The sequence below is a fragment of the Symphalangus syndactylus genome, chromosome 7 (assembly GCF_028878055.3).
Source record: "Symphalangus syndactylus isolate Jambi chromosome 7, NHGRI_mSymSyn1-v2.1_pri, whole genome shotgun sequence".
In the NCBI taxonomy this organism is placed as follows: domain Eukaryota; kingdom Metazoa; phylum Chordata; class Mammalia; order Primates; family Hylobatidae; genus Symphalangus; species Symphalangus syndactylus.
In genome coordinates, this window is record NC_072429.2 from 43,705,943 (window position 1) to 43,730,176 (window position 24,234).

Sequence of the window (24,234 nt, forward strand, 5' to 3'; positions counted from 1 at the left end):
AATTTAAGACCAGACTGTAGAGACCTCCATCTCTACAAAAAAATAAAAAAAAATTAGCCAGGCATGATGGGACACGTGTGGAGTCCAGGTTACTTGGGAGGCTGAGGCAGGAGGATTGCTTGAGCCCAGGAGGTTGAGGCCGCAGTGAGCTGAGATTGCACCACTGCACTCTAGTCAAGTGAGACCCTGTCTCAAATAAAAAGTAAGTAAGTAAGTAAATAAATAAATAAATAAGCAAGCCAAGAAAAGGCCTTGTTTTTTCCTCAAGTTGATAGGCAACCGACAGTCTATGGGAGGGCTTCTCCCTTGAGATCTCCCTCTACTGCCTTAGGATAGGCACAAAAATGGGAGAAATGATGGAAGAGGTGCTTTTAAAGGGGGCCATTCCTGTTGCCCAAGGAATAGGAATGGGTAGGGTTGCCAGATAAAATACAGGACACCTAGTTAAATTTGGATGGCAGAATAAACAATAAATATTTCTTTAGTATACGTTATGTCCCAAATATTGCATGGGACATACGTACGAGAAAAAATTTTTGTTGTTTATCTACCATCCAAATTTAACAGGGTATGCTGTATTTTTTTTTTTATTTGCTAAATCTGGCAACCCTACCCAAAAAGTCATATCTTCTTAAAAGCTTGTCAGCCCAACAAGTCAAGTGTCCCATAACTCCTTCTGAAAGGTCTTAAGCAGTTTGCTTTAGGTAGGGTTCCTACCAAAACAGACAAATCCTGTTGGCAGAGAGATTGTATTTGTAGGCTTTGGCTCTGATAAAAAAAAATAAAAAATCTCCACCAGGCATCATTGGTTGTTTGGCTTCCTATTCTCCACGGTGCATCTCAAAACTGGATACAGAGAGCCTGGGGTAGTTTTCGGCTGCTCCTGTCACAGTGCCCTTCAGACCTCAGCTGGGCCTTTAAGGTCATGAAGAAGTTTGGATCCTCCTGCTAGTTCCCTTTTAATTTTCACCTCTGAGCATGGCACAAGGCCTGGAAAGCACTCACAGGAGTTTCCCTCAAATGCCCTTGCAAACCTTGCAAAATGATGATCCATTCGCCATCATATGGCACTACAGGGAGGTGGCACCAGCTAGACTGGCAGGTGGAAAGGGGTTGATCATTTAGGCATAATTTCCAGGGACCCCTGGGCAAATGCAAGTTACGGGTTTGGGGCTATGGGCTTTTTTGGGGGGAGGGGTGAGCAAGTGAAAGAAAAGGGAAATACGGAGGGAATGTGTCTCCAGCACCCTTTCCCTAAACCTACTGTGCTGTAAAAGGCATCTTCATTCCTGACTTTGAACAAACAAGGTCTATAAATGGTTTGAAGAGGGGACAGTGAAATGGTTTGAAGAGGGGACAGTGATATTGTTTGGCTCTGCGTCCCCACCTGAATCTCATCTTGTAGCTACCGTCATTCCCGTGTTGTGGGAGAGACTCGGTGGGAGATGATTGAATCACGGGGGAGGGTCTTTCCTGAATACTGAATGGGTCTCACAAGATCTGATGGTTTTAAAAAATGGGATTTTCCCTGCACAAACTCTCTTTTTGCCTGCCGCCATCCATGAAAGACATGACTTCCTCCTCCTTGCCTTCTCCCGTGATTGTGAGGCCTCCCCAGCCATGTGGAACTGTAAGTCCGTTAAACATCTTTTTCTTCCCAGTCTCGGGTATGTTTTTATCAGCAGCATGAAAAAAGACTAATTCAGACAGGGAGCAATTTCCAGAGGAGACATCATTCAGAAGTTCATGGGACCACTGATTAGATCTAACTCAATATTTACTTTTAAAGGCTTTGCTCAGGGAAGGAAAACTGAAGCTTCAAGCTCTGGAAGTGGATTTGAGGGAGGCCCCACTGGACCTGAATAATGGGTGTATACCACCACCTCTTTGCTATACACTGCAGTGTACAGGTTTCGGCCCTCTCTGTTCCTCTGATGGGCTAGCTCCCCAGCAGTGTTGCTATCTTTGCTCACCTGGACAACACATTTAGTCCAACTCTGCCTTGACTATTTTTTTGTTGTTGTTGAGATGGAGTCTAGCTCTGTCACCCAGGCTGGAGTGCAGTGGCACGATCTTGGCTCACTGCAACCTCTGCCTCCCAGGTTCAAGCAATCCTCCTGCCTCAGCCTCCTGAGTAGCTGGGATTACAGGCACCCACCACCATGCCTGGCTAATTTTTGTATTTTTAGTAGAGATGGGGTTTTGCCACATTGTCCAGGCTGGTCTTGAACTCCTAACCTCGGGTGATCTCCCACCTTGGCCTCCCAAAGTGCTGGGATTACAGGTGTGAACCACTGCGCCCGGCCTGCCTTGACTATTCAAGAGGGCAGCTTCCTAACGGGTGTCCAAATAGTGCTATTCTAACAATGGCCAGGGAAGGAGGTACTGAGTAACTGTGACCCCAGACACACAAGATGGGCAGATTCTATTGCCATTGCCCTCTGTCAATCTGGAAATACTTTGGGAGGTAGGAAGAAGTAGGAAGGAAAAACAGTCTGGAAATATTTGGGGAGATGAAAACGAGTGAAGAGGTAGAGATACTTGACAAGAAACAGGACCCCAAATCTCAGAGTCACAAAAAAGTGAGTACCATCAAGGCAGAGAGGACATTTTAGGATTTTAGCTGAGTGATTCCACTCTCTTGAGTCTCTTAACCCATTTTGTCCAAAGGGCCAATATTTTGAAGATTTTTACTCCATTTTGATAAAAATGAAGGAATTACATTCTCCTAAAGCCCAAGTTTCTCTAATGAGTAAGTGAGGCATTTTGGAAGCTGATTTGTCTGTGGTCACTTAGTTTCCTCTGGTTCAGGTCCTCATGATCTAATGAGAATAATCTATGCTACTTCTGGTATCTTAGAAAGTTGATGTCTCCCAAAGTGCCCAGAAGATGTCCAAGAAATGATTAGGAAATCACTAGAATGTCAGGAAGACATGATCTGAAAATTTCCCTTATTTATAGAGTGAGAAAAAAAAGAATTACTGAAAAGCTCCTTCCCATCATCCAGGACAAAGCCAGGTAGAAAGCTGTATAAAACCTAAAAGAGCAAGTCAGGCTCTGGGCTGGGAGCTGCATGGAAACTCAAAGTTGGGGTTACCCACGTGTTTGGAGGAAAGAGTGCTGAGCTGAGGGGGAGAAGTCCTGAATTCTGGATTGGCTCTCATTTAGTCATGGCATTGTGTCCAAGTCACCTCACTGTGCTTTAGTTTTCTTTTTCCACAATAGGGTTCAGGCCATTTCTCTTCTCATTCTCACATGAGGATAGAATGAAATGATAGATGTGTAAGTGCCTAGTGGGGAATAAAGTAATATATGTATCTGTATATATATAAATAGCATGGGGTTTTCTTTTCTTCTAAAAGTGAAACTCGGCTTCATAAATTATTTAAGCCTCTCTGCTGGATCCACCCTTTGGAGAAAAAGACAGAAGGGAAAATACTCCCAAAGCCCAAAACGCTTCTGATGCTTATAACTGGGCTCTACAATTTGGTTGTCTGAAAGCTGAGACTAAGCTTGAGAGAGAAGCATGTTCAGGAGCTCCACAGCAGAGGAATTCTGCAGGATCCCTATTCATTCTTTTCCTGGTTGTAAAGAGCTCTTTTTTTTTCCCCAAAGAGCACAAGAGCAAAGAACTTAAGTGCGGAAGTCACAAAAGCAGGGAAAACTACAGCATGGCCCTGAGAAGAGGAACTAGGTCAAGCTGCTGTCCCTCAGAGAGAGGTAGTGCCTGTTCCCAGGACAGCTCAGGCTTCATGACACACAGAGACAGAAGCAGGCTGGGAGCATGGATGATTTCGGGAGTATATGGGGGACAAGGAGGCATAAGCCACGAGCAATTTAAGAGAAATCGCTTCGTCTCTCAAGCTTTTATTCTGTGTTCGATGTCTCTCCCCCAGTGGATCTGGTCTAAGTGACTCGGTGCCAGTGCTCAGGGCCAGGGGCCCCACCCCACAAATAAATGTTGCCTGATGCTACCTGATAAAAACGAGAGAAGAAAAGGTTGGCACATGTCTCAACACTGTTCCCTCTTATGTTATCTTACACCAAAGCACAGAGAGCACATGAAATTCAGAGAGCCATCAAAACCAGAGTCTGGTTCAGGAGGTGCCCCTTCCCCTAACTCTAGGCACCAGAGAGGTTAATTCAGAAACTTGAGTCAGGGTTGAAAAGGGTGTGAAAAATGCCATGCTGGTTCATGCAAATGGTCCCTTTTAGCTCTGGTCTCTTAGGATGGAACCACAGGAGAGCAGGGGCAGCCCCCTGTTGTCCCTGGCCAGCTTTGGATAAACGGGAACAGATTGGTCATCATCCAAGATTTTACCTGGAGTCTTCATGTACCGCTTCTTCTGGCCTGTCAAAAAGCAAGTGCAGGTTTGGATGGCAGGGAACAAAGTTGACGAGGAGGCTGAACACTGCATGAAGAGAGGACCAAGCCAATGAGAGAACAACGGCAGCAACAGAAAACCAAACAAACCCTGCAACAGACCTGACGGGGGATGAGTCGCTGGACGTGGATGAGGTGGGCATAGGGCTGGATGGCGCCGAGAACATGGGCCAAGATGGCGAGAGGGGTGAAGTTGGGCTTGGATTCGGGGGGCTGCAAGACATAACAACCAGAAAACTTGTCAGCACACAGGGAAACCACAATGGGAGCACAGGAGGTCATGGGAGGCCAGATGATGGAAAGCTGGGCAGAGCAGAGGAGCACCGAAACCCAGGGACGTGCTGTCAGGGCCGTGTCACATTCCTCCAGACCAAACCTCCGTGTCCAAGTAAACGTCTGTTCTGTAATTCCTCGGAGTATAAACAAGCTTTGCCCTGCAGAACAACTGCTTTTCAGGTGATAGAAGCTTCTTCAATCATGTCCATTGGTGACAAATGCCCTGAGCCCACGCACATGAGTTCCCACACCCACATGCTATCACCAGCCTTGTTCTGAGGCAGGGCTAGCCTATAGCAAGCCTTCAGCTTCCACTCTTGTGGGAGTGTTTTTCAGGTTATATCTCAGCAGAAATGACCCCTTTCTTTTTTCTTCTGGGCCACAAAGGCCATTCAGTGAGAAAATAATTTCCTGTTTGCATTTTTAACTAGATGGGCTGTGTGCCACTGGAGATCTGAAGTCCGGCATGAAGAAGGTGATAGCCGATGGAGGTGAATACAGATACACCTCTTGGGAGACGGCATGCAATTACCGGCAGAATGCGGCTCCTCTGAGGTCTGCTGCCTGGGCTTGCCCTTTCTCCTTTCATGGAATTTGGGCATTACGATACTCAGAGAAAAAGCCCCAGAGGGAAGGCAATGAAAAAAACGAACTGAAACCTTCAATTTGTTCATTTTGTTCTTTGACGGGTGGCTAATCAAAAGTGTGGAGAGGAAAGGTTGAAATTACTCACTGAAATGTGGCTTGTGGATTTTAATTGGTTGTGTTAGCCCTTTGACTTATTTCCACGAATGACACAAGCACCTTCAGAACTCTGTGAAATCATACATCACAAATAGTGCAAACACCAATGATGGAGAGAAACCAGTTCAGCCACACCACCACTTGCCACTCCTGAATCTCAGCGGACTGCTGAACTGTTTGAACCAAGCCCTTCACGGGGGCAAAAATGACAGAAATCCGGTTCAAGGGGAACAGACTTTCTAAGTGTACTGCAATTTATCAGGCACACACAAATGTCCTACTTACTAGGACTTCCCTAGGGTTACACCAATTCAAACATGAGACCCAATAATAGCCCTAATTACTTACTGTTATAACACCTATAGACAAATAACAGCAAAAACCACAGTGTGAGTTCATCAGAGAGGCTCAAACTAATGTGACTGATAAATACTTTATTAAATTCCATTAGGTATATTTTTAGAATATAAATTCCATGAGGAAGAGCCTGTTGTTTTGCTTACTGCTGTATATCCAGTGTCTAAAATATCCAGTGTCTATAGGTACTATATTTAACAAAACATTATTGAGTAAATTAATGAGTCTCATTTACCCACGCGACAAGCTCACAAACAGGTACTGCTATAATTCCCATTTCACAGATGTGGAAACCTGGGCTAAGCTGGGGCTTCCCTAAGGATACCCAGCCTATAAGTAACAGGGCTGAGGTTCAAACCTCATCTGCTGATTCTAAGCCCAGGGCTCCTGCAGCCAGTGTACTCCCTCTGACATAGCAGGACTTGCCCTGTTCCTCTAGCCTGTGCCAAGCTTCTTTACAGACTGTCATAGCATTAGAATTCTTCTTAACCACTGATTCATGTGTTTCCTTTAGATACCTACCCTATTTGCAAGAGAAAATGACAATACAGTGATAGAGAATCACAATAAGACTCAACATATTCTAAATTCCAACAAAATCCCCAATCTTGCCTCCAGTGTTCGGTCTGGCAGATTCATATAGCAGATGGAATTCATGTAAGAGAAGAAATAAAATGTAAAGAGTATGACTCTTTAAAACTTTTTTTTCTTAATCCAGCAAAAACTAGTCATTGAGCACTCAGTATGTTCAAGACAATAAATGATATTTGCCAAGGTCCCTTGACTTCGAGAGCTTAAAATATATTTGACAAGAAGCGACAGATTTAAAAACAACAGTAATGTAAGACAGTAAGATCCATCAGCTGAGGGCTAAGCTATCACTAACTTAATACCTGGCTCCCCCTTGACTCTGTCTTGAGTCCTAGGAAAAGTGTCAACTCCTTTCTACTGTGCAGTCCCCATTTTCTTCCACAGTTGCTGCTAGTCAGAGAGGCCTCACTTTCTCAGTCCTCTCAACACAACCCCACCCCACCAGACAATGACCTAGTAGGCAAGGCCTGGCAACAACTTTCAAACCACAGCCCAGCCCAGGAACCCAGGCAGAACCAGGGACAATTTGGAGGTTCACGAGAACAGCCCAGACCCAGGGGCTTGTACCAATCTGTTCTTTTGGTCAGTGGTTACCACACGACAATTAAAAAGTCCTTCCAACTTTTTTTTTTTTTAATGACTTTAATAAGTAGGAAACACCTCCAGCTTCCTATTCCATCTGTACCAAGAATTATGCCTTTGGCTAATGGCATAGTTGGAACATACTCTGTGAACACAATGTGGGTTCTAAATGTTTTTCACATCCTCAGATATCTAAACGGTTCTTGGCCAGAAGTACACGGCTGAAATTATCTGGGGGTGCGGCTGGAATGCAGGATATTCGTAACTATTATAATAACTTACTCCTCAATCCCCATGTCAATTACCATAGTATCAACTGCAATTTTTTTCTTTTGGAGACGGAGTTTTGCTCTTGTCGCCCAGGCTGGAGTGCAATGGCACAATCTTGGCTCACTGCAACCTCTGCCTCCTGGGTTCAAGTGATTCTCCTGCCTCAGCCTCCCAAGTAGCTGGGATTATAGATCCCTGCCACCATGCCTGGCTAATTTTTTGTATTTTTAGTAGAGACAGGGTTTCACCATGTTGGTCAGGCTGGTCTTGAACTCCTGACCTCAGGTGTTCCACCCACCTTGGCCTCCCAAAGTGCTGTAATTACAGGCATGAGCCACCGTGCCTGGCCTCAAATGCAATTTTTAACAACAGAATTTCAGAATTTCATTTGTTTATGTTTTAGCCATAGCAGTAACATCTCGTATAAAGTGACTGCATTTTAACATTTATTACCACTATGTTTGAATTGGTATAATAATAAAATGCATACTCCATAGTATTTCTGTGATTTTTTTTTAATTATACTTTAAGTTCTGGGATACATGTGCAGAATGTGCAGCTTTGTTACACAGATATACATGTGCCATAGTGGTTTGCTTCACCCATCAACCCGTCATCTACATTAGGTATTTCTCCTAATGCTGTCCCTCCTCTAGCCCCCTACCCCCTGACAGGCCCCAGTGTGTGATGTTCCCTTCCCTGTGTCCATGTGTTCTCACTGTTCAACTCCCACTTATGAGTGAGAACATGCGGTGTTTGGTTTTCTGTTCCTGTGTTAGTTTGCTGAGAATGATGGTTTCCAGCTTCATCCATGTCCCTGCAAAGGACATGAACTCATCCTTTTTTATGGCTGCATAGTATTCCATGGTGTATATGTGCCACATTTTATTTATCCAGTCTATCATTGATGGGCATTTGGGTTGGTTCCAACTTTTTGCTATTGTGAATAGTGCTGCAATAAACATACGTGTGCATGTGTCTTTATAGTAGAATGATTTATAATCCTTTGGGTATATACCCAGTAGTGGGATTGCTGGGTCAAATGGTATGTCTGACTCTAGACCCTTGGAAAATTGCCACATTGTCTTCCACAATTGTTGAACCAATTTACAACCCCAGCAACAGTGTAAAAGCATTCCTGCTTCTCCACATCCTCTCCAGCATCTGTTGTTTCCTGACTTTTTAATGATTGCCATTCTAATTGGCATGAGATGGTATCTCACTGTGGTTTTGATTCACATTTCTCTAATGACCAGTGATGATGAGTGTTTTTTTCATATGTTTGTTGGCCACATAAATGTCTTCTTTTGAGAAGTATCTGTTCATATCCTTCACCCACTTTTGGATGGGGTTGTTTTTTTTCTTGTAAATTTGTTTAAGTTCCTTGTAGATTCTGGATATTAGCCCTTTGTCAGATAGACAGATTGCAAAAATTTTCTCCCATTCTGTAGGTTGCCTGTTCACTCTGATGATAGTTTCTTCTGCTGTGCAGAAGCTTTTTAGTTTAATTAGATCACATTTGTCAATCTTGGCTTTTGTTGCCATTGCTTTTGGTGTTTTAGTCATGAAGTCTTTGACCATGCCAATGTCCTGAATAGTATTGCCTAGGTTTTCTTCTAGGGTTTTTATGGCTTTAGGTCTTACGTTTAAGTCTTTAATCCATCTTGAGCTAATTTTTGTATAAAATGTAAGGAAGGGGTCCAGTTTCAGTTTTCTGCATACGGCTAGCCAATTTTCCCAACACCATTTATTAAATAGGAAATCCTTTCCCCATTGCTTGTTTTTGTCAGGTTTGTCAGAGATCAGATGGTTGTAGATGTGTGGCATTATTTCCAAGGCCTCTGTTCTGTTCCATTGGTCTATATATCTGTTTTGGTACCAGTACCATGCTGTTTTGGTTACTGGAGCCTTGTAATATAGTTTGAAGTCAGGTAGCATGTTCCCTCCAGCTTTGTTCTTTTTGCTTAGGATTGTCTTGACTATATGGGCTCTTTTTTGGTTCCATATGAAATTTAAAGTAGTTTTTTCTAATTCTGTGAAGAAAGTCAATGGTAGCTTGATGGGGAAAGCATTGAATCTATAAATTACTTTGGGCAGTATGGCCATTTTCATGATATTGATTCTTCCTATCCATGAACCTGGAATGTTTTTCCATTGTTTGTGTCTTTGTCTTATTTCCTTTAGCAGTGGTCTGCAGTTCTCCTTGAAGAGGTCCTTCACATCCCTTGTAAGTTGTATTCCTAGGTATTTTATTCTCTTTGTAGCAATTGTGAATGGGAGTTCACTTCAATTTACCAAGCAAATGGAAAGCAAAAAAAAAAAAAGCAGGGGTTGCAATCCTAGTCTCTGATAAAGCACTTAAAATCAACAAAGATCAAAAAAGACAAAGAAGTGCATTACATAATGGTAAAGGGATCAATGCAAAAAGAAGAGCTACCTTAATGCAACAAGAAGAGCTAACTATCCTAAATACATATGCACCTAATACAGGAGCACCCAGATTCATAAAGCAGGTTCTTAGAGACTTACAAAGAGACTTATACTACTACACAATAATAGTGGGAGACTTTAACACCCCACTGAGATATCAGACAGATCAAGACAGAAAATTAACAAGGATATTCAGGACTTGAACTCAGCAGTGGACCAAGCAGACCTAATAGACATCTACAGAACTCTTCACTTCTGTGATTTTTTAAATGACTAAAGGAATTATGTCTTTTGTTTATTTGTACTTTAGAGTCATGGCAATAATCCTATCAACAATACTACTGCACATTTTTATGTACCACAATGATGCCTGTTGCAACAGAAGGACTGTAAACAGACGAACACTCCTCCAAGAAATAGAGAGCACATTGTATTTTAGTTCTGATGCAAAACTAAGGGTGTATGACTACGTGTTCTCATACTCATAGAACATATATGTGAGATATAAGACGCACAGGGATGGTTATTATGGCTCAAGACTCTTTGTAGAATCTTAAATTCTCCTTTCACTACAGAAGTGTCTGGGTGGAGGTTACTTAAAAATGACAATGGCAGACAAAAATAAATACATAAATGAATAAAATAAAAATCTTGCTCCCTCCTGCCCCTCACCAAACCCAAAACAAAACAGACGAATTTCAAAATGGTCAGGTTCACTCCTGGCTCTGAAACCTCCAATATCAAATTTGCAACCCCTTTCCCACTAATGAAGCCAAGGATAACAAACAATTAAAAGAGGAGAAAATGATTTTATAACTACAATTTTAGCAGATGACTCCTAAAGGCATTCCTATAACCCTCAGAGTCCAGATGGGTGTATGAAGCTGAATGCCTAATGCCCCTAAATATTCCCGGGGTCCTGCCAGGCTCCCACATCTAGGCCCAATGACAGCAACAACACAGCATACACTTTAGCATGGAAGGAACATTTGCTGATCTGGTTTGGATTCAACTGGTAGGCTTACATCCACTTTAGTTTGCTGGCCCATAGTGTCCTCAAAAGGAGTCAGACAGTCCCAGTCAGTCTCTCTGAAATTCACTGGACAGTGAAAGAATAACGGTTTAGGAAGATAAGGCTAAAAGGCTTGGCAGCATACTGGGTTGTGGCTGATAGTTCAAGTACAGTGTGTAGCAATATCATCAGCTTGACACCCTTCTGTGGTGACTCACTTGCATGATGGAACATCTGCTGGACCAGCCAGGGCATGCCTGCCGTACTGTGGCAGGGCTGCCCAGGCAGGCTCCCAGTCTGACAAGGGATGTGGCAGACCCTCTCTGGTCTCCACACCACAGTAGTAGAGCTGCTACAAGATGAGAGGTTCTGTTACTAGAGGAGTAAGCTGACCACGAAGAAGAAAGTTAATCTTTCAAAATTCTAATAATGAAAATTACTGACGGCCTTGTAGAAAATTGGAAAATACCAAAAACCAAGAAGAAAAGAAATACAACCATACATAATTTATGGCACTGATAATCACTGTTAACACTTTAGCATATTTCTCCTCGCTTTTTTTGGAGAATAATACTACACATGTAGTTAATACCCTCCTTTTTTTCCCTTAATAAGGCATTTTCCAATGCAATTATATAGCCTTTGATAACATATTTTTAAAATGGCTACAGGGTGTTCTATTGTATGGTATACTCTGATTTATATAACCATTTTCTTATCGTGTACATTCAGACTTCTATCCCCCTTTAGCTATTATAAATAGCATTGCAACTCACATCTTTGTAGAGGATCACTGCCAGCGTCTCAATTGTTTCCTTAGCATAAATTCCTGAAAGTAAAATTAGTGGGTCAAAGGCTAGGAGTTTCTTTTAAAGGTCTTGATATACCGTGCCAAATAGCTTTCCAGAAAGGTTCTACTGCTGTGCATTTCCACCAACACTGAGAATTCCTTCTCACCATGACACCACCAACATTGAACATGATCATTAGAAAAAAATTAGATGGACATTTTTTCAGTGTTCAGAGGTTACCTTGGACTCTTTGCTTTCCTGGTCTTTTCAGTGATGTACGAATGAATACAATTCCCTTTCTGTGTTCTGTTTCCACGTGGAAGCAATGTTTAATTTTCCAAAGGGCATTTTGACAAGAGGGTCGTGTGGGGAAGGAGACAGGCTGACGGATAAAGAGACAGATATCCACAACCTGGAGATGTGAGACCCCCTAGTTGAAAGGTATGGCTGCTCCCAAAGGAAAGGAGTGGATTTGTAGCTTAGTGTAGGACTTTCAAAACAAGGATGAAGTAGGAGGGATAAGGCACACAAGGAAGGGCCTGAGAGTCTTGCACTAAGAGTCTCCACAGTGTCAGACTGTGGAGAAGCAGCAAAATTGGCATTTGCACATCTCTGCCAGGCAGTGGCCCATGATCTGCAGTCCAGGTCCACAACGATATGTCTCAGGCCTGGGCTGAGCCTCGGATCACCCGCCCGGGGCTTGTCTTAATGCTGTCAGTTCCCCTTCCAGGTTAGACTGTTAAGTGGGGATGGTGCTATTAAACCAACAGGGGGCGGCTTTGATTTTGCCCCTATGATGAAAAAGAGAAGAAAATTCCATGAAAATCTAAAATGTCCTATCTAATCTAATCCCATTTCACTGAATTCTTCTTCCTTGGAAAATATCCCTTTCTGGCTTGACTTAAGGTAAAGGGAAATCAAACTTTAGCCAAGAAAATAGAGCCAAAAGGAACAGTGGTAAATTGGCTACTGGTGAACCAGACCAAATGACACAAAACCAGTTTTTATCTGTTGAAAATCTGAAGACATATATTCCTTATGTGTGTCCACTCAAGCTTTTACAACACAGAAATCCTATATAAGTCCTAACCTCCTGGATTTTCAGTATGTACTTCACAACTTTATGAGCAGAAAAAATCCACATGTCCCTGAGCTTGACTGTTCCGTGTTCTTTTCTATTACTCATGTGCAGATGTCTTTGCACAGATTATTTCCTCTCATCTAATACAATTTAACATGCATTTTTATTTAAACAATGACAGAGTTCTGTTTCTTATTTTAATGAAACTAGTGAAATCCCCTTAAGGTCTTAACAATAATAGGGAATTGCATTTTAAAATACTTCTTCAATAATTTACTTTAAAAATAGCTTGACTAGTTTACAATGCAGTGATTCTGTTTTCTAGCTTTAAAAAATAATTCTTAAACTATTGGGTACTGTGGCCACCACCTGGGAGATGGGATCATTTGTACCCCAAACCTCAGCATCACACAACGTACCCATGGAACAAACCTGTACATGTACTCCCTGAATCTAAAAGTTGAAATTATTTATACAAATAAAATAATTTCTGAAGTTTTAAATCAACTTTAAACTTAGATGGGGTGAGTAGGAATGGCAAGTAATTCTATGATTTAAACAAAATTCAAGATTTTGGAATAGCACATACATCATCCTTAATGTTCCCCAAGTCAATAATCTGCATCTTTTCTTATTGAATAATACAGAAATATGAGGTAGAGGGAAAAATTCCAGATCTGAAACAAAGACATCTGGACAACCGTCCTAGTTCAATTGTTCATTGTACAGAAAAACCTCAAGGGAAAGTGTCAGAAAGGTTAAATGGGCAGAATGCTTCTATTGTGCACCGTGGCTCACAATACTTATTGACCTTAATATTCTTTCCTGTTGAACCTAAGTGTAGCCTCTCAATCTTTTCCAATACCACATTTCAGGCACAACAGAACTTCCTAGAATAAAAATTTCTCTCAACTAAAAAATTTCACAATTTATGAATTTATTTGTAAGAAAACACTAAAGCATTTTGGGGGCATTATAAAGTGTTCATATGGTAACATTTGCTACCTCAAAAGATCTGAATAGTTGCTAAGAAATCCCAATACTTCCTTACTAGGCATATAACTCTTAAATTGAGTGCAGTACAATTGCCTTTCTCTACAAAATGAAGATATTGTGCTTGCCAAAACAAATTCACTCAAGTAACATAAAAATAAAACGAAAGCAATAGTGCTACTACATCCAATCTTTCATTGTTCTGGGGTATAATCTAAAGCCACTGTTTAAATGCTAGAGATGTTTAAACATGATTCTTAAAATCTGTAAGCAAGAAACTATGACTGCCTCAGGGGGTTGAGAGTGGGGAGCTGGATGTACAGATATGGACTAGACATTCGCTTTTTTATTTATACTGTTTGGAATTTATCATGGGCCTATACTATTTTATACTACTAGTGGAAAGTGCTCTTTTATACATGGTGCTAGAATAACTGGATATCTATATGGAAAAAAATGACAGAATCCCCTACCTCACACCATACATAACAAATGTGTTCCAGATGGATTATAGACCTAAATGCCAAAGGCAAACAATAAAGATTTTAGAAGAAATAACTCCAGAAACTGAAGGTTCCCAAACAGGGGTTGGAATTTATCCAGTAGGGCATAGAGAGGGCATATTGAAAACAATATTAAAAGGGTAAAAAGGCAGCCTACAACATACAAATGAACAAAGGGTTTATAACCAGACTATGTAAAGTTTCTTACTGGTGAGTAAAAGACAACCAAGTGGGAAATGGGCAAGAAACCTGAATAGGGATGTTAAAAGAGAAAATCCAGAAGAAAAGGAACTCAACCTTTTCGCGCTGCAGGAAATGCAGATTAAAACCACAGTGAGAAGTTACTGCACACCCACCAGAATGACTAAATAGCTAACATCAAAATGCTGGAAATACCAGAGGTTTATGAGGATGAGGTACATCTGTAACTCATATTTTGCTGCAGGAGGGGTGTAAATTGCTACAATCATTTTCAAAAATAGTGTAGCATTATCCAGCAAAGATGAAGATACTAATCTCTCGGACCCAGTAGTTCCATTGCTAGACATACACCCTAGCGAAAGGTGTGTTATGTGTACACTGGAAGACGTGTATTAGAATGTGGAGAGCAAATTATTTGTAAAAGCAGAAACTGGAAATTCAAAATTTTAGAAAAAGTAGAATGAAAAAATAATTTTCGTGTATTAATACAATGGTGCACTCTACAGCAATGAAAATGAACTACAGCAACATAAATGACTTAAATATGGTTGAGCAAATGAAGTCGAACTCAAAACAATAAAATATTGCATTTAGGGATATATACAGTCTATCCTCATTATTTCCATATTCCTTATTTGCAAATTCACCTACTTGCTAAAATGTATCTGTAACCTCAAAATCAATACTTGGGGTGCCGTTGAGGTCATCCGAGGACATGTGCAGAGCAGCAAAAACCTTGAGTCGCCCAATGGCACATTCCCAGCTGAGGTCAAACAAGGCAAAGCTCTGCCTTCTTGTTTCAGCTCTCATACTGTAAACAAGTGTCTGTTTGAGGTCTATCTAGTACCACATTTTCATGCCCTTTGATGGTGATTTTGCCATTTAAAATGGTCCCTAAGCATACAGCTGAAGCACTGTCAAATGTTCCTAAGCACAAGAAGGTTGTAATGCGCCTTACAGAGAAAATGTGTATGTCAGATGAGCTCCAGGCATGAGTTAATAGTGCTGCTGGTCCTAAGTTCAATGTTAATAAATCAACAATAATATTACATGAGGTGTCTTTAGGCAGAAATACATATAAAACAGGGTGATGTACTGATCAGGTGATGAAAATGTTGTGACCAGGGGCTTACAGGAAGCTCACTCTGTATTTCCCCTCCATGCAACGGCTTAGTATTCAGTAATTCCGTGTTTGCAGTGACTATAGAACATGACTACCGCGAATAACAAGAATGGACTGTATTTATGAGGTAAAAATATAAATAAAAACTAATTGATTACCATAAACATGAGATTAGACCCCTTGTGGGGAAGAAGAGGACTGTGATGGGGGAGGAGAAAGCAAGAGATGTGGACTGCAGCAAGGTTGCAGTTCTTAACCGGTGGGGGGTGAGGGGCTGGTTACTAAATAATAATTTACTATTATTTAAGCGGTGTTTGCTAAATAATCATTTGTTAAGACGTACATTTATATTTCATGTACTTTTTAATATACGTTCAAGCCTATCTTAAAACACATGAACAGTAAGTACCTTAACATATTAGTAGCATTCTCTGGGTAATGAGATTAAAGGTAACTTTTAAATAGCTTTATTTTTTTAGAGTAGCTTGAGGTTCACAGCAAAATTGAGCAGAAAGTACAGAGTTCCCCTACACCCCTTGTCCCCATACGTGAAGTTTTTGTGCTTTTAAAACATACTTTTGCAATTAACATGTTACTTTTATAACCACAACTTAATAAATATTACAAAAAAAAATCTCCCCAGCCACCCAAACTACAACTTTTACTCCGTAGAAGAAGGATGTTTAATAGAGGCAAAATGATAGTTCAGCCTTTGTTGCACCCATCCATGGTTTAGGTTGCATAATACAGTTGGCAGCTCCCAGCTTGTACTGTTTCTCTGCCTACTGCACTGAGAAATTATGTTGACTCTTTTAGAGACTTTTTTATTTTGGTAAACTTATTACAGTAAATCAATGGTCTCTTCCTTTTACCTGGAGTAGGGGGACGTCAAGGAGGATGTCTCTGATGTAGCATTCTGAGTAAGCTACACAACATGTTAACAACACAGGCTGAGAGGCACTGGCTCTCTGGCATACTTTCCTATATGGTCTACTTTCAGGGAATATTTCCTCTTTGGACTAGGGGGAGGAAAAAGATTTAATAAGAATCTAAATGTCCACTGCTGAAAACAAAGGAGTAACTAAAATTAGCAGCAGTGGCCCAAGGTGTTTCAGCTTACGGGTAACCCTGGAGAGGAGATTCCTTGAGTAAGGAGCCTACAATATTTCACTATGTTCAGGACTTTTCCGCAATAGAAGCAGCACTTCTGCAAGGACAATGTCCAGGATGATTAAGTTAAACTCTTGCAAATGCACGAAACTTGGTCCGGATACCATGAAAGGCAGATGAGGCAGAGAGAGAAGGAGAGATGAACTTTGATGAAAAGGCTAAAAGTCTTCAAGTCTCTTTCTTTCCCTCCAAGCGAGTAGCAGCCTTCCCTCTAATTCTGGTGCTTATTTAGTAGTCGAAACATGTGGAAAACTGTCTCTGATCTGATTTTAATCTACTCAAGCTTCTTCTCTGCTCCATTTATATCTTCCACGCCTGGCCCTGCTCCTTCAGTGTGACCATTCACAAACCTGACATTCTCCCTGTGTTCCCGCTGGCCCTCCACAATGGCTGGCGCAGGCTGCCATGGAGGAATGTAATCTTACTAAGCTTCATGGTGATTTTTACCCCTTGTTCATTTGGTTCTGAGGAGCTTATTGACTTGACTGGAAAAAACTTTAAATGATTTTCCAGCAAAATCACCCTTTCCGCTGGAGAAAAAGAGTTTTACCATCTGTGAATAAAAACAAACTGAAGGAAAATCATTTTTATATTCTCTTCTAGTTCTTGGACTTCAAAACCAAATATCCACAGAGAAGTCAATGAAAAATAGACATGGCAAAACACAATTCTGATCTCACAAATTTTTTTTTTTTTCAAATCTGAGGTGGATCCAAATTTACTCTGGATAATCTACAAGTTACTAAGCAAACTTACAGTACAAAAAGGTTTTATATATAAATGCTTAACTTAAGAGAACTATTCTTGGTGAACATTTCAAAATTCAAATCTGATGATTACATCATTTCTCTGTTTAAAACACTTCAATGCTTCCCCATTGCTCATTGAATAAGGCCTTCTCACCTAGACTATTATAAGAATCTCCAGCCTGTTTTCTTTACCTTTTACCATTCCAGTCCATCCTACTGTGCACTGTAAGTACAAACACCTGCTAAAGACATAGCTTAATAAATATTTGTTGAATGTTGTTGAATGAAGAGCATTTTCCTGCTCATAAACTTCTTGTTACTTAACGAATGTAGAATAAATTCCTTACTCTGGCAGACTGGAATATGTAGTTACAGTTTATTCTAGAATTTTTGCATTCCCCTTCTTCTGGTTCACTTGGAGAAGTTCTTTTCCATCCTAAGTGACCCAGGTGAGTCCAGTGTCCTGCTGATTTCACTGCAGGGGCAGGCATGTGATCCAGGCTGGCCACAGTGGTCAGCGTGGACAACTGACCCTTGCTCATCTGTGGAGTCTAACAAAGTAGTCCCCCCTTATCCTTGGTGGTTATGTTCCAAGATGCCCAGTGGATGCCTGAAACCGTGGATAGTACCGAACTATGTATATACTATGTTTTTTATATGTATATATCTATGGTAAAGTTTAATTTATACATTTAGGCACAATAAGAGATGAACAACTATAATGATAAAACAATTATAACAATATAATGAAAATTATGTGAATGTAATCTCCCAAAATATCTTACCGTACCATAAATCTTAGCAGCCTCAGCATATATTTTCCCTTCCTTCAGTCAGTAACTTTCACCTTTTCACTTACAGGAAGCACTTTACGGCTTCTCTTTGGCATATGCAAATTGCCAGCATTACCACTCTTGGACTTTGGGGCCACCGTTAAGTAAAGTAAGGGTTACTTGAAAATAAGCACTGTAGGCCGGGCATGGTGGCTCACACCTGTAATCCCAGCACTTTGGTAGGCCAAGGTGGGTAGATCACCCGAGGTCAGGAGTTCGAGATGAGCCTGGCCAACATGGTGAAACCCCATCTTTACTAAAAATACAAAAATTAGCCGGGTGTGGTGGTGGTATACCTGTGATCACAGCTATTCAGGAGGCTAAGGCAGGAGAATCACTTGAACCTCGGAGGCGGAGGTTGCAGTGAGCTGAGATCGTGCCACTGCACTCCAGCCTGGGCGACAGAGGGAGACTCTGTCTCAAAAAAAAAAAAAAAAAAAAAAAAAAGAAAAGAAGCACTGTAGTACCTGGAGGCAATCTGATAACTGAGGTAGCTACTAACCGACTAAGGGTGGCTAGTGTCCACAGTGTGGCAAAGGGATGATTCCTGTCCCGGGGAGCAAGACTTCATCATGCTACTTGGAATGCTATGCAGTTTAAAACTTACAAATTATTTTTATAATTTTTCATTTAATATTTTCAGACAGTCATTGACCATAAGTAACTGAAACCAAGGAAAGCAAAACCGTAGATGAGGAGAGCTTACTGCATATGAATGCTCTTCTTTCTGGATCCAACAATGAAATGTATTGGCTTAGGGTGACCAGAGATCTTTTTTCATATTACATGGCCAACATCTGTCTGCAAATGAAGTTAAAATGAAAAAAGAAGACGGAAGAAGAGCTAAGCAAAATAATAATTTGGGTTCTTAAATCCAAATGTGCTGAGGGTTAGATCCACCATGAGACTTCCCCAGATGTCAGCTTATGACTTCCATTTTTTTCCCTTAAGGCTAGCTGGGTTTCCTCATTTCAAGGCCTTTCACAGTAGAGCCCCAACTCCTCTCTCAGTCCTCATTACTTGCCTTCAAAGTCCCCAGGGGTCTCCAGGTCAGCAAACTTTTTCTTAAGGGGCCACAAAGTAAATAGTTTAGACATTGCAGGCCAAGAGGCAAAACTGAGAATATTATTTAGCTACTTATATAATCATTTAAAATGTAACAATGGAAAAACATTCTTTTCTCACAAGCCGTAGAACAAACAGGCACCTGGCTGGATGGGCCAGTGGCCTGTGGGCCTTGGTTTACCTACCCCTGTTCTAGACAAATGGCTTTACTTGTGCCATGAGTATGCTTTAAGCTTTTGCATCTCCATGTTCCTGCTGGTGCTGCTGTTCCCATCTGAAATGCCTTTCCCTTTCCTGTAACCACTGCTCATCCGCCACTCAAAGCCCATTTCAAATGCGACCTCCTTCCTCAGGCTTCTTTGATATCACAGTGAGTTTGATCTTTCTCCAGTGAGTTAGATCTTTCTCCTTGGAATCTTCAAGGGCTGTGTTTTTCTTCCCGTCTTGATGGTACATTGAATTGGAGTTGTCTTATCCCTCTTTTATCTCTTGCACACTGTGAATGCTTAGAACTGACAATATCTAAAGACTGTATTTTTAAGAAAGACTCCACAAGATCAAGTAAATAGTTAAAAGAAAGGAAGTGGATCTACCAGAAACCAAGGGTAAGACTGCTGGCAGACAGGGAAGGCAGACATTTCTGAGTCAGAATTATCTGATGTCATAAAATGGTACAGCTCTCATTCTGGTGTTGTCACGACAGCTCCACATATGGCCACTTGTCGGCTTGCCTAAGACAGGCCTGACAAATATGATGGAAGGGGAGATTCAGACATTTCATTTCTGGTTGGGAGGGAGACAGGCACACTGGGCATAAACTTGGATGAATGCCTGTGTTTCAGTATTCATTCTCAGCCACCCACTGGCATTGTTCTTGCTCCTGGGTGGTGGTGCCCAACCTCAGTCATGAGTGTCCCACCTTCATGACGTTTGTCACATCTGTCTATCACATGTAATTTTAATATATATTTTCTTAATATTTTCTTTAGATTGACCTCTTTAACAAATGTCTACTTTAGTCCATTGCAAATAATATCTCATTATTAGTAGTATATAGAAGAAAGTTCACCCAAGCACCATTTAAAGCTATTTCAGCTATCTCAGTGTCACACAGCTCACATTTTGGAAATTTCTGTTCTCGGCCACTAATCCTTTTATACCCTCTTGTAAAAGTGTGCCATATATTTTCCCAAGATCTACTTAATTATTTGGAAGAGCTAATTTAATGAATGAAAAGCATATTTGTCCACTCAAACAAGGTGTACACAGTCATTTAATGTTTCTCTCTCTTAATTTTGGTATCATTTGTCTACACTACCTACAGAATAATAAAAAACAACAACAGTTATCAACATTTAAGGAATGCTTTGTACTCCTGGGAGAGTTTAAAACAGCTTTAATTGAGGTATAATTTATATACCATGAAATTTACCTGTCTTAAGTGTACAACTTTTAGAACACTGATAGAGCTGTGCAAGCATCATCCATATTCAGTTTTATAATGTCACCATCACCCCAAAAAGGTCCTTCCTGCCATTTGCAGTTAAGCCCTGCTCCCATGCTCAACCACAGGCAACCACTGATCTGCATTCTAACTCTAGAGATCTGCCTTTTCTAGATATTTCACAAAAGTGGAATTGCATATTGTGTGGTCTTTTGTGTCTGACTTATTTCATTTAGCATAATGTTTTCTGAAGTTCACCCATGTTCTGGCATATATAAGTAGTCAATTCATGTGTATTACTGAATTCTATTCCATTCTATGGACACCATGTTCTTATTGAGTAGTAAGATTTCTGCATAGATTCTGGATACAAGTTATTAGTGACAATATTTGCAAATATATTTTCCCAGTGTGTGGCTTGTCCTCTCATTTTTTCAGTGATGTCTTTTGAAGGGCAAACATTTTTAATTTTGGTCAAGTTCAATTTGTTAATTTTTTTCTTTTTAAATTGTGCTTTTGGTGTTAAATCTAAGAAGTATTTGCCTAACCTAAACATTTTCTCCTATGCTTTCTTCTAGAAATTGTCTGGGAATGTCTTTATTTCACTTTCATTTTAGAAGAATAGTTTCGCTGATCATAAAATTCTTGGTTGACAGCTTTGTTTTTTCCTTAAGCACTTCAAAAATTCAATGTATATCTAGCCACCACGGCGCACAGAGCCTCCCTCTTATGTTCCTGACATGCTGCACCTGCTACTCAGGCAAACTGCAGGCACCCTGCCCCGTGCAGCACTATTCATAATATGTGCCCTTGCCTGCAATCTACTGAAGCATTTTTACTTTAAGAAACATGTGTTGGAAGATATCAAAGAAAAATATTTAAAACTGTTTATGAGCAAATTTCCTCAAAAAGCTTCAGAAGCTGGTCCATTTGTGCCATCTGTTATAAGAGAAACTAGAAACCACCTGTCTGTCTGCCTGAGCTCTGCTCTTACCAAGGAAGCTGTAATTACCTCTTTGGTGAAGGATTTGAATCATTACAGTAAATCCTTATTCAGCACATACTGTATTAGGAAGGCATTCTGAACCCTAGAAACCAGGTTCTTTTGTTTTTTTTGTTTGTTTGTTTGTTTTTCCCTCCTTCTGTCCTCCGAAGATGTAGTAAAACCTTAGCTATTAGGAGCCTGGAAGAGTGAATTGTGCCTTAGCCTTGTTTACTACTCAACAATAAATATTTAATAATCAAATATTTACTTAGCACCTAGTACATGCCAGGCACAGTTGTAGGCACTGGAAACACAGCAGGTAACAAGCCAAGCAAGGCCTCTGCTCTCAGGCAGCTTACATTCAAGTTCAGTAGGCTTCAAAGTAGGGTAGAGGAGAACACAGGCTGGTGGAGGAGAAAAATATCAAAGCTCCTATTGGCATTTTAAATATCTGATTCTTATAACATTTATATTTTTTATGTTTTCTAATGTGTGTAATATAGCAATTACTAAGGCAGGTATATACTTTATAATTAAGTAAATAAAAACAAACACTTATTCGAAGTACATGCTTTCTGATAATATTTTAATTATTATCGTAATGGAAAAAATTTAGGAAATACTACTTATGAGTGTGTAAAGCAGAAAATAAACTCATAAACAACCAAAGAAGATAATTTTAGGTGGTATTAAGAGCTATGAAATCAACTAAAATCAAGGCAGTGTGAAAGCAGGTGCCTGGGTGGGGAGGGGGTGTGGGTGTAATTTGGATTCTGTGGCTAGGGCAACTTCTTTTGGGTGACATCTGAGCCGAGATCTCAACAAAGTAGACTGCTGAGGGCTCACTGTCTTAAGCCCCAGTGCATCTTTTTTATGGTTAAACATTTAGGATTAAAGCAAAGCTAACCCCCATTTCTGCCTAAGCTCCTTCACAGTCTCTTTGCTTAATCACAGAGACTTTTCCCAGAATACTATGTGAACTTAATGGAAAGGGTCCTATTTTGAAAGAACTGTGGAAAGAAGATCAGTAGTAAACATTGGCCTGTCTGTAGCAGAATTCCCAGCAGTAGCTGATAACAGCAAAACATACTTTTCCTGCAAGAAATTGTTTCTTGGTAAAGCTAAAAAGTTATTCTGTTTAGGGAAACAAATGCTTGCCTTTTCAATGAAGTCTCTGTGCACCCTTAAAAAAGTATGTCGCTTGTTCCATTTTGGAAAAGGGGAACTACACAAGCCCCAAACAAACAGCCCAGGGACTTCTCTTCTTCTGTGTAACCTGCCACATCTCTAGCTATTTGCAGGATGCAACACACTGTTTGATGCTACAGTTATTACACCTCCTTTTTCTAGGTTACCCTCACTTTCACTACCTGAGATGTAACAGTTCTAAAGTTCTACTCACTTTTTGTCAGTATATTTATGTTAATTCACTTGCAACAGTATTCATGGTCACAGTGTTACAAGCTCATTCAGTTCCCGTCAGAAATCATCAGTCTACACTTTCAAATATACCCACCTGAAATGTTAGTGAGGGTAAACTTTCCACAATGTCATCCCCAAAACCCCACAGCATGTCTCTGTCAGCTCTTCCTTCTTCCAACATTGTCACCCAGCCTTTTCGTGACAAAATGGTACTCTACATATACTCAAACTTTCTGTCATTCTCCCAGAAAACTATAGGAAGGAAGGGAGACTCCTCTCCGGGAAGGACTATTACAAATGACAATTTAGCAAATTACAAAAATGAGAGAAAATCAAATGTACTTTACAAAATGGCAAGTCCTCACATTAACAAGAAATTGAATGAGTATGGCAGGGTTGGGGCCTAAGAAGCTATATTTTCAAACTACTATTCCTGCTCTGGCCTTGTGTTTCTGATGAGCAACCAGAGATGGGAACCACTGATCTTGATTCCTACTGTGCTCTACGTCAGCTCTGGAAACGACTGGGAAGTGTGAACGCCCCATGTATTGTACTTAGTAGCAAAACACTGTTGTGATTACTTTGTTCCTCTAAAACCTTTTATTTGTTTGCATGGGTTTTATTATTATTTTTGGCTCTGGAAATATGTGTAAGCTTCTTATCCACTGAATTAATAAACTTTTAGTGCTAATCTGAGATTTGGTCAAAAGAACTGTAGGGATTCTGAGAAGAGAGGGATCAGACTGGGCTGGTGTAGTTTGCAAAAGTGTTCTGTGAGATGGAATGCTCTCGTTTTCCATTTTTGGGTTCAAAATCAAGGGGGCTGTGGCCTCCTCACAGCTGAGAAAGGGGAATCAGTGTCAAGAGCAAAATGTTTCTCTCTGCTGAGGCAAGACATAGCAACAACACGAAGTCCTGCTTCTAAAATAACAGCTCCCAATGGATAGAGTGCACTTATGACATGCCAGGTAGGGCTGGACACTCCCCTGTCACTGACTCGTCCCAACAGTCCTGCAAGGGCAGCCTTGATTTTGCATAGGGGTAAGCTGCAGGTTGGAGGGGTTGAGTCATTTTCTGAGAGCCAGAAAGTGCTGGTGCTCCGCCTGACCTCAGGCAAACTGACGTCGGGAACCTGGGCTTTTCTGAATGCCTGGGCCACTGTTCTCCTCTGGCCTTGCCTGTGTGGCTTCCACAGGGCGGATGGCTCAGAAAAAAGCTTCCACACGCC

The 24,234-nt window shown here is 40.8% G+C and overlaps 1 protein-coding gene across 16 annotated transcripts in view; it reads right to left on the bottom strand.

The window, feature by feature from the left end:
- Positions 1 to 24,234, bottom strand: part of ARHGAP26 (Rho GTPase activating protein 26) — a 473,272-nt gene that overhangs the window by 17,257 nt on the left and 431,781 nt on the right. For 5 of the 16 annotated variants that reach the window (XM_063642717.1, XM_055285816.2, XM_063642713.1 and 2 more), the window contains one exon: positions 4,487 to 4,597. The exons of 2 other annotated variants lie outside the window; for them this stretch is intronic. In XM_063642717.1, coding sequence (XP_063498787.1) covers positions 4,487 to 4,597 — 111 coding nt within the window. Of the gene's footprint in view, positions 1 to 4,321; positions 4,598 to 11,422; positions 11,476 to 24,234 lie in introns of those variants that run through there. 9 more of the 16 variants (XM_055285812.2, XM_063642711.1, XM_055285810.2 and 6 more) reach the window with 4 other exon arrangements.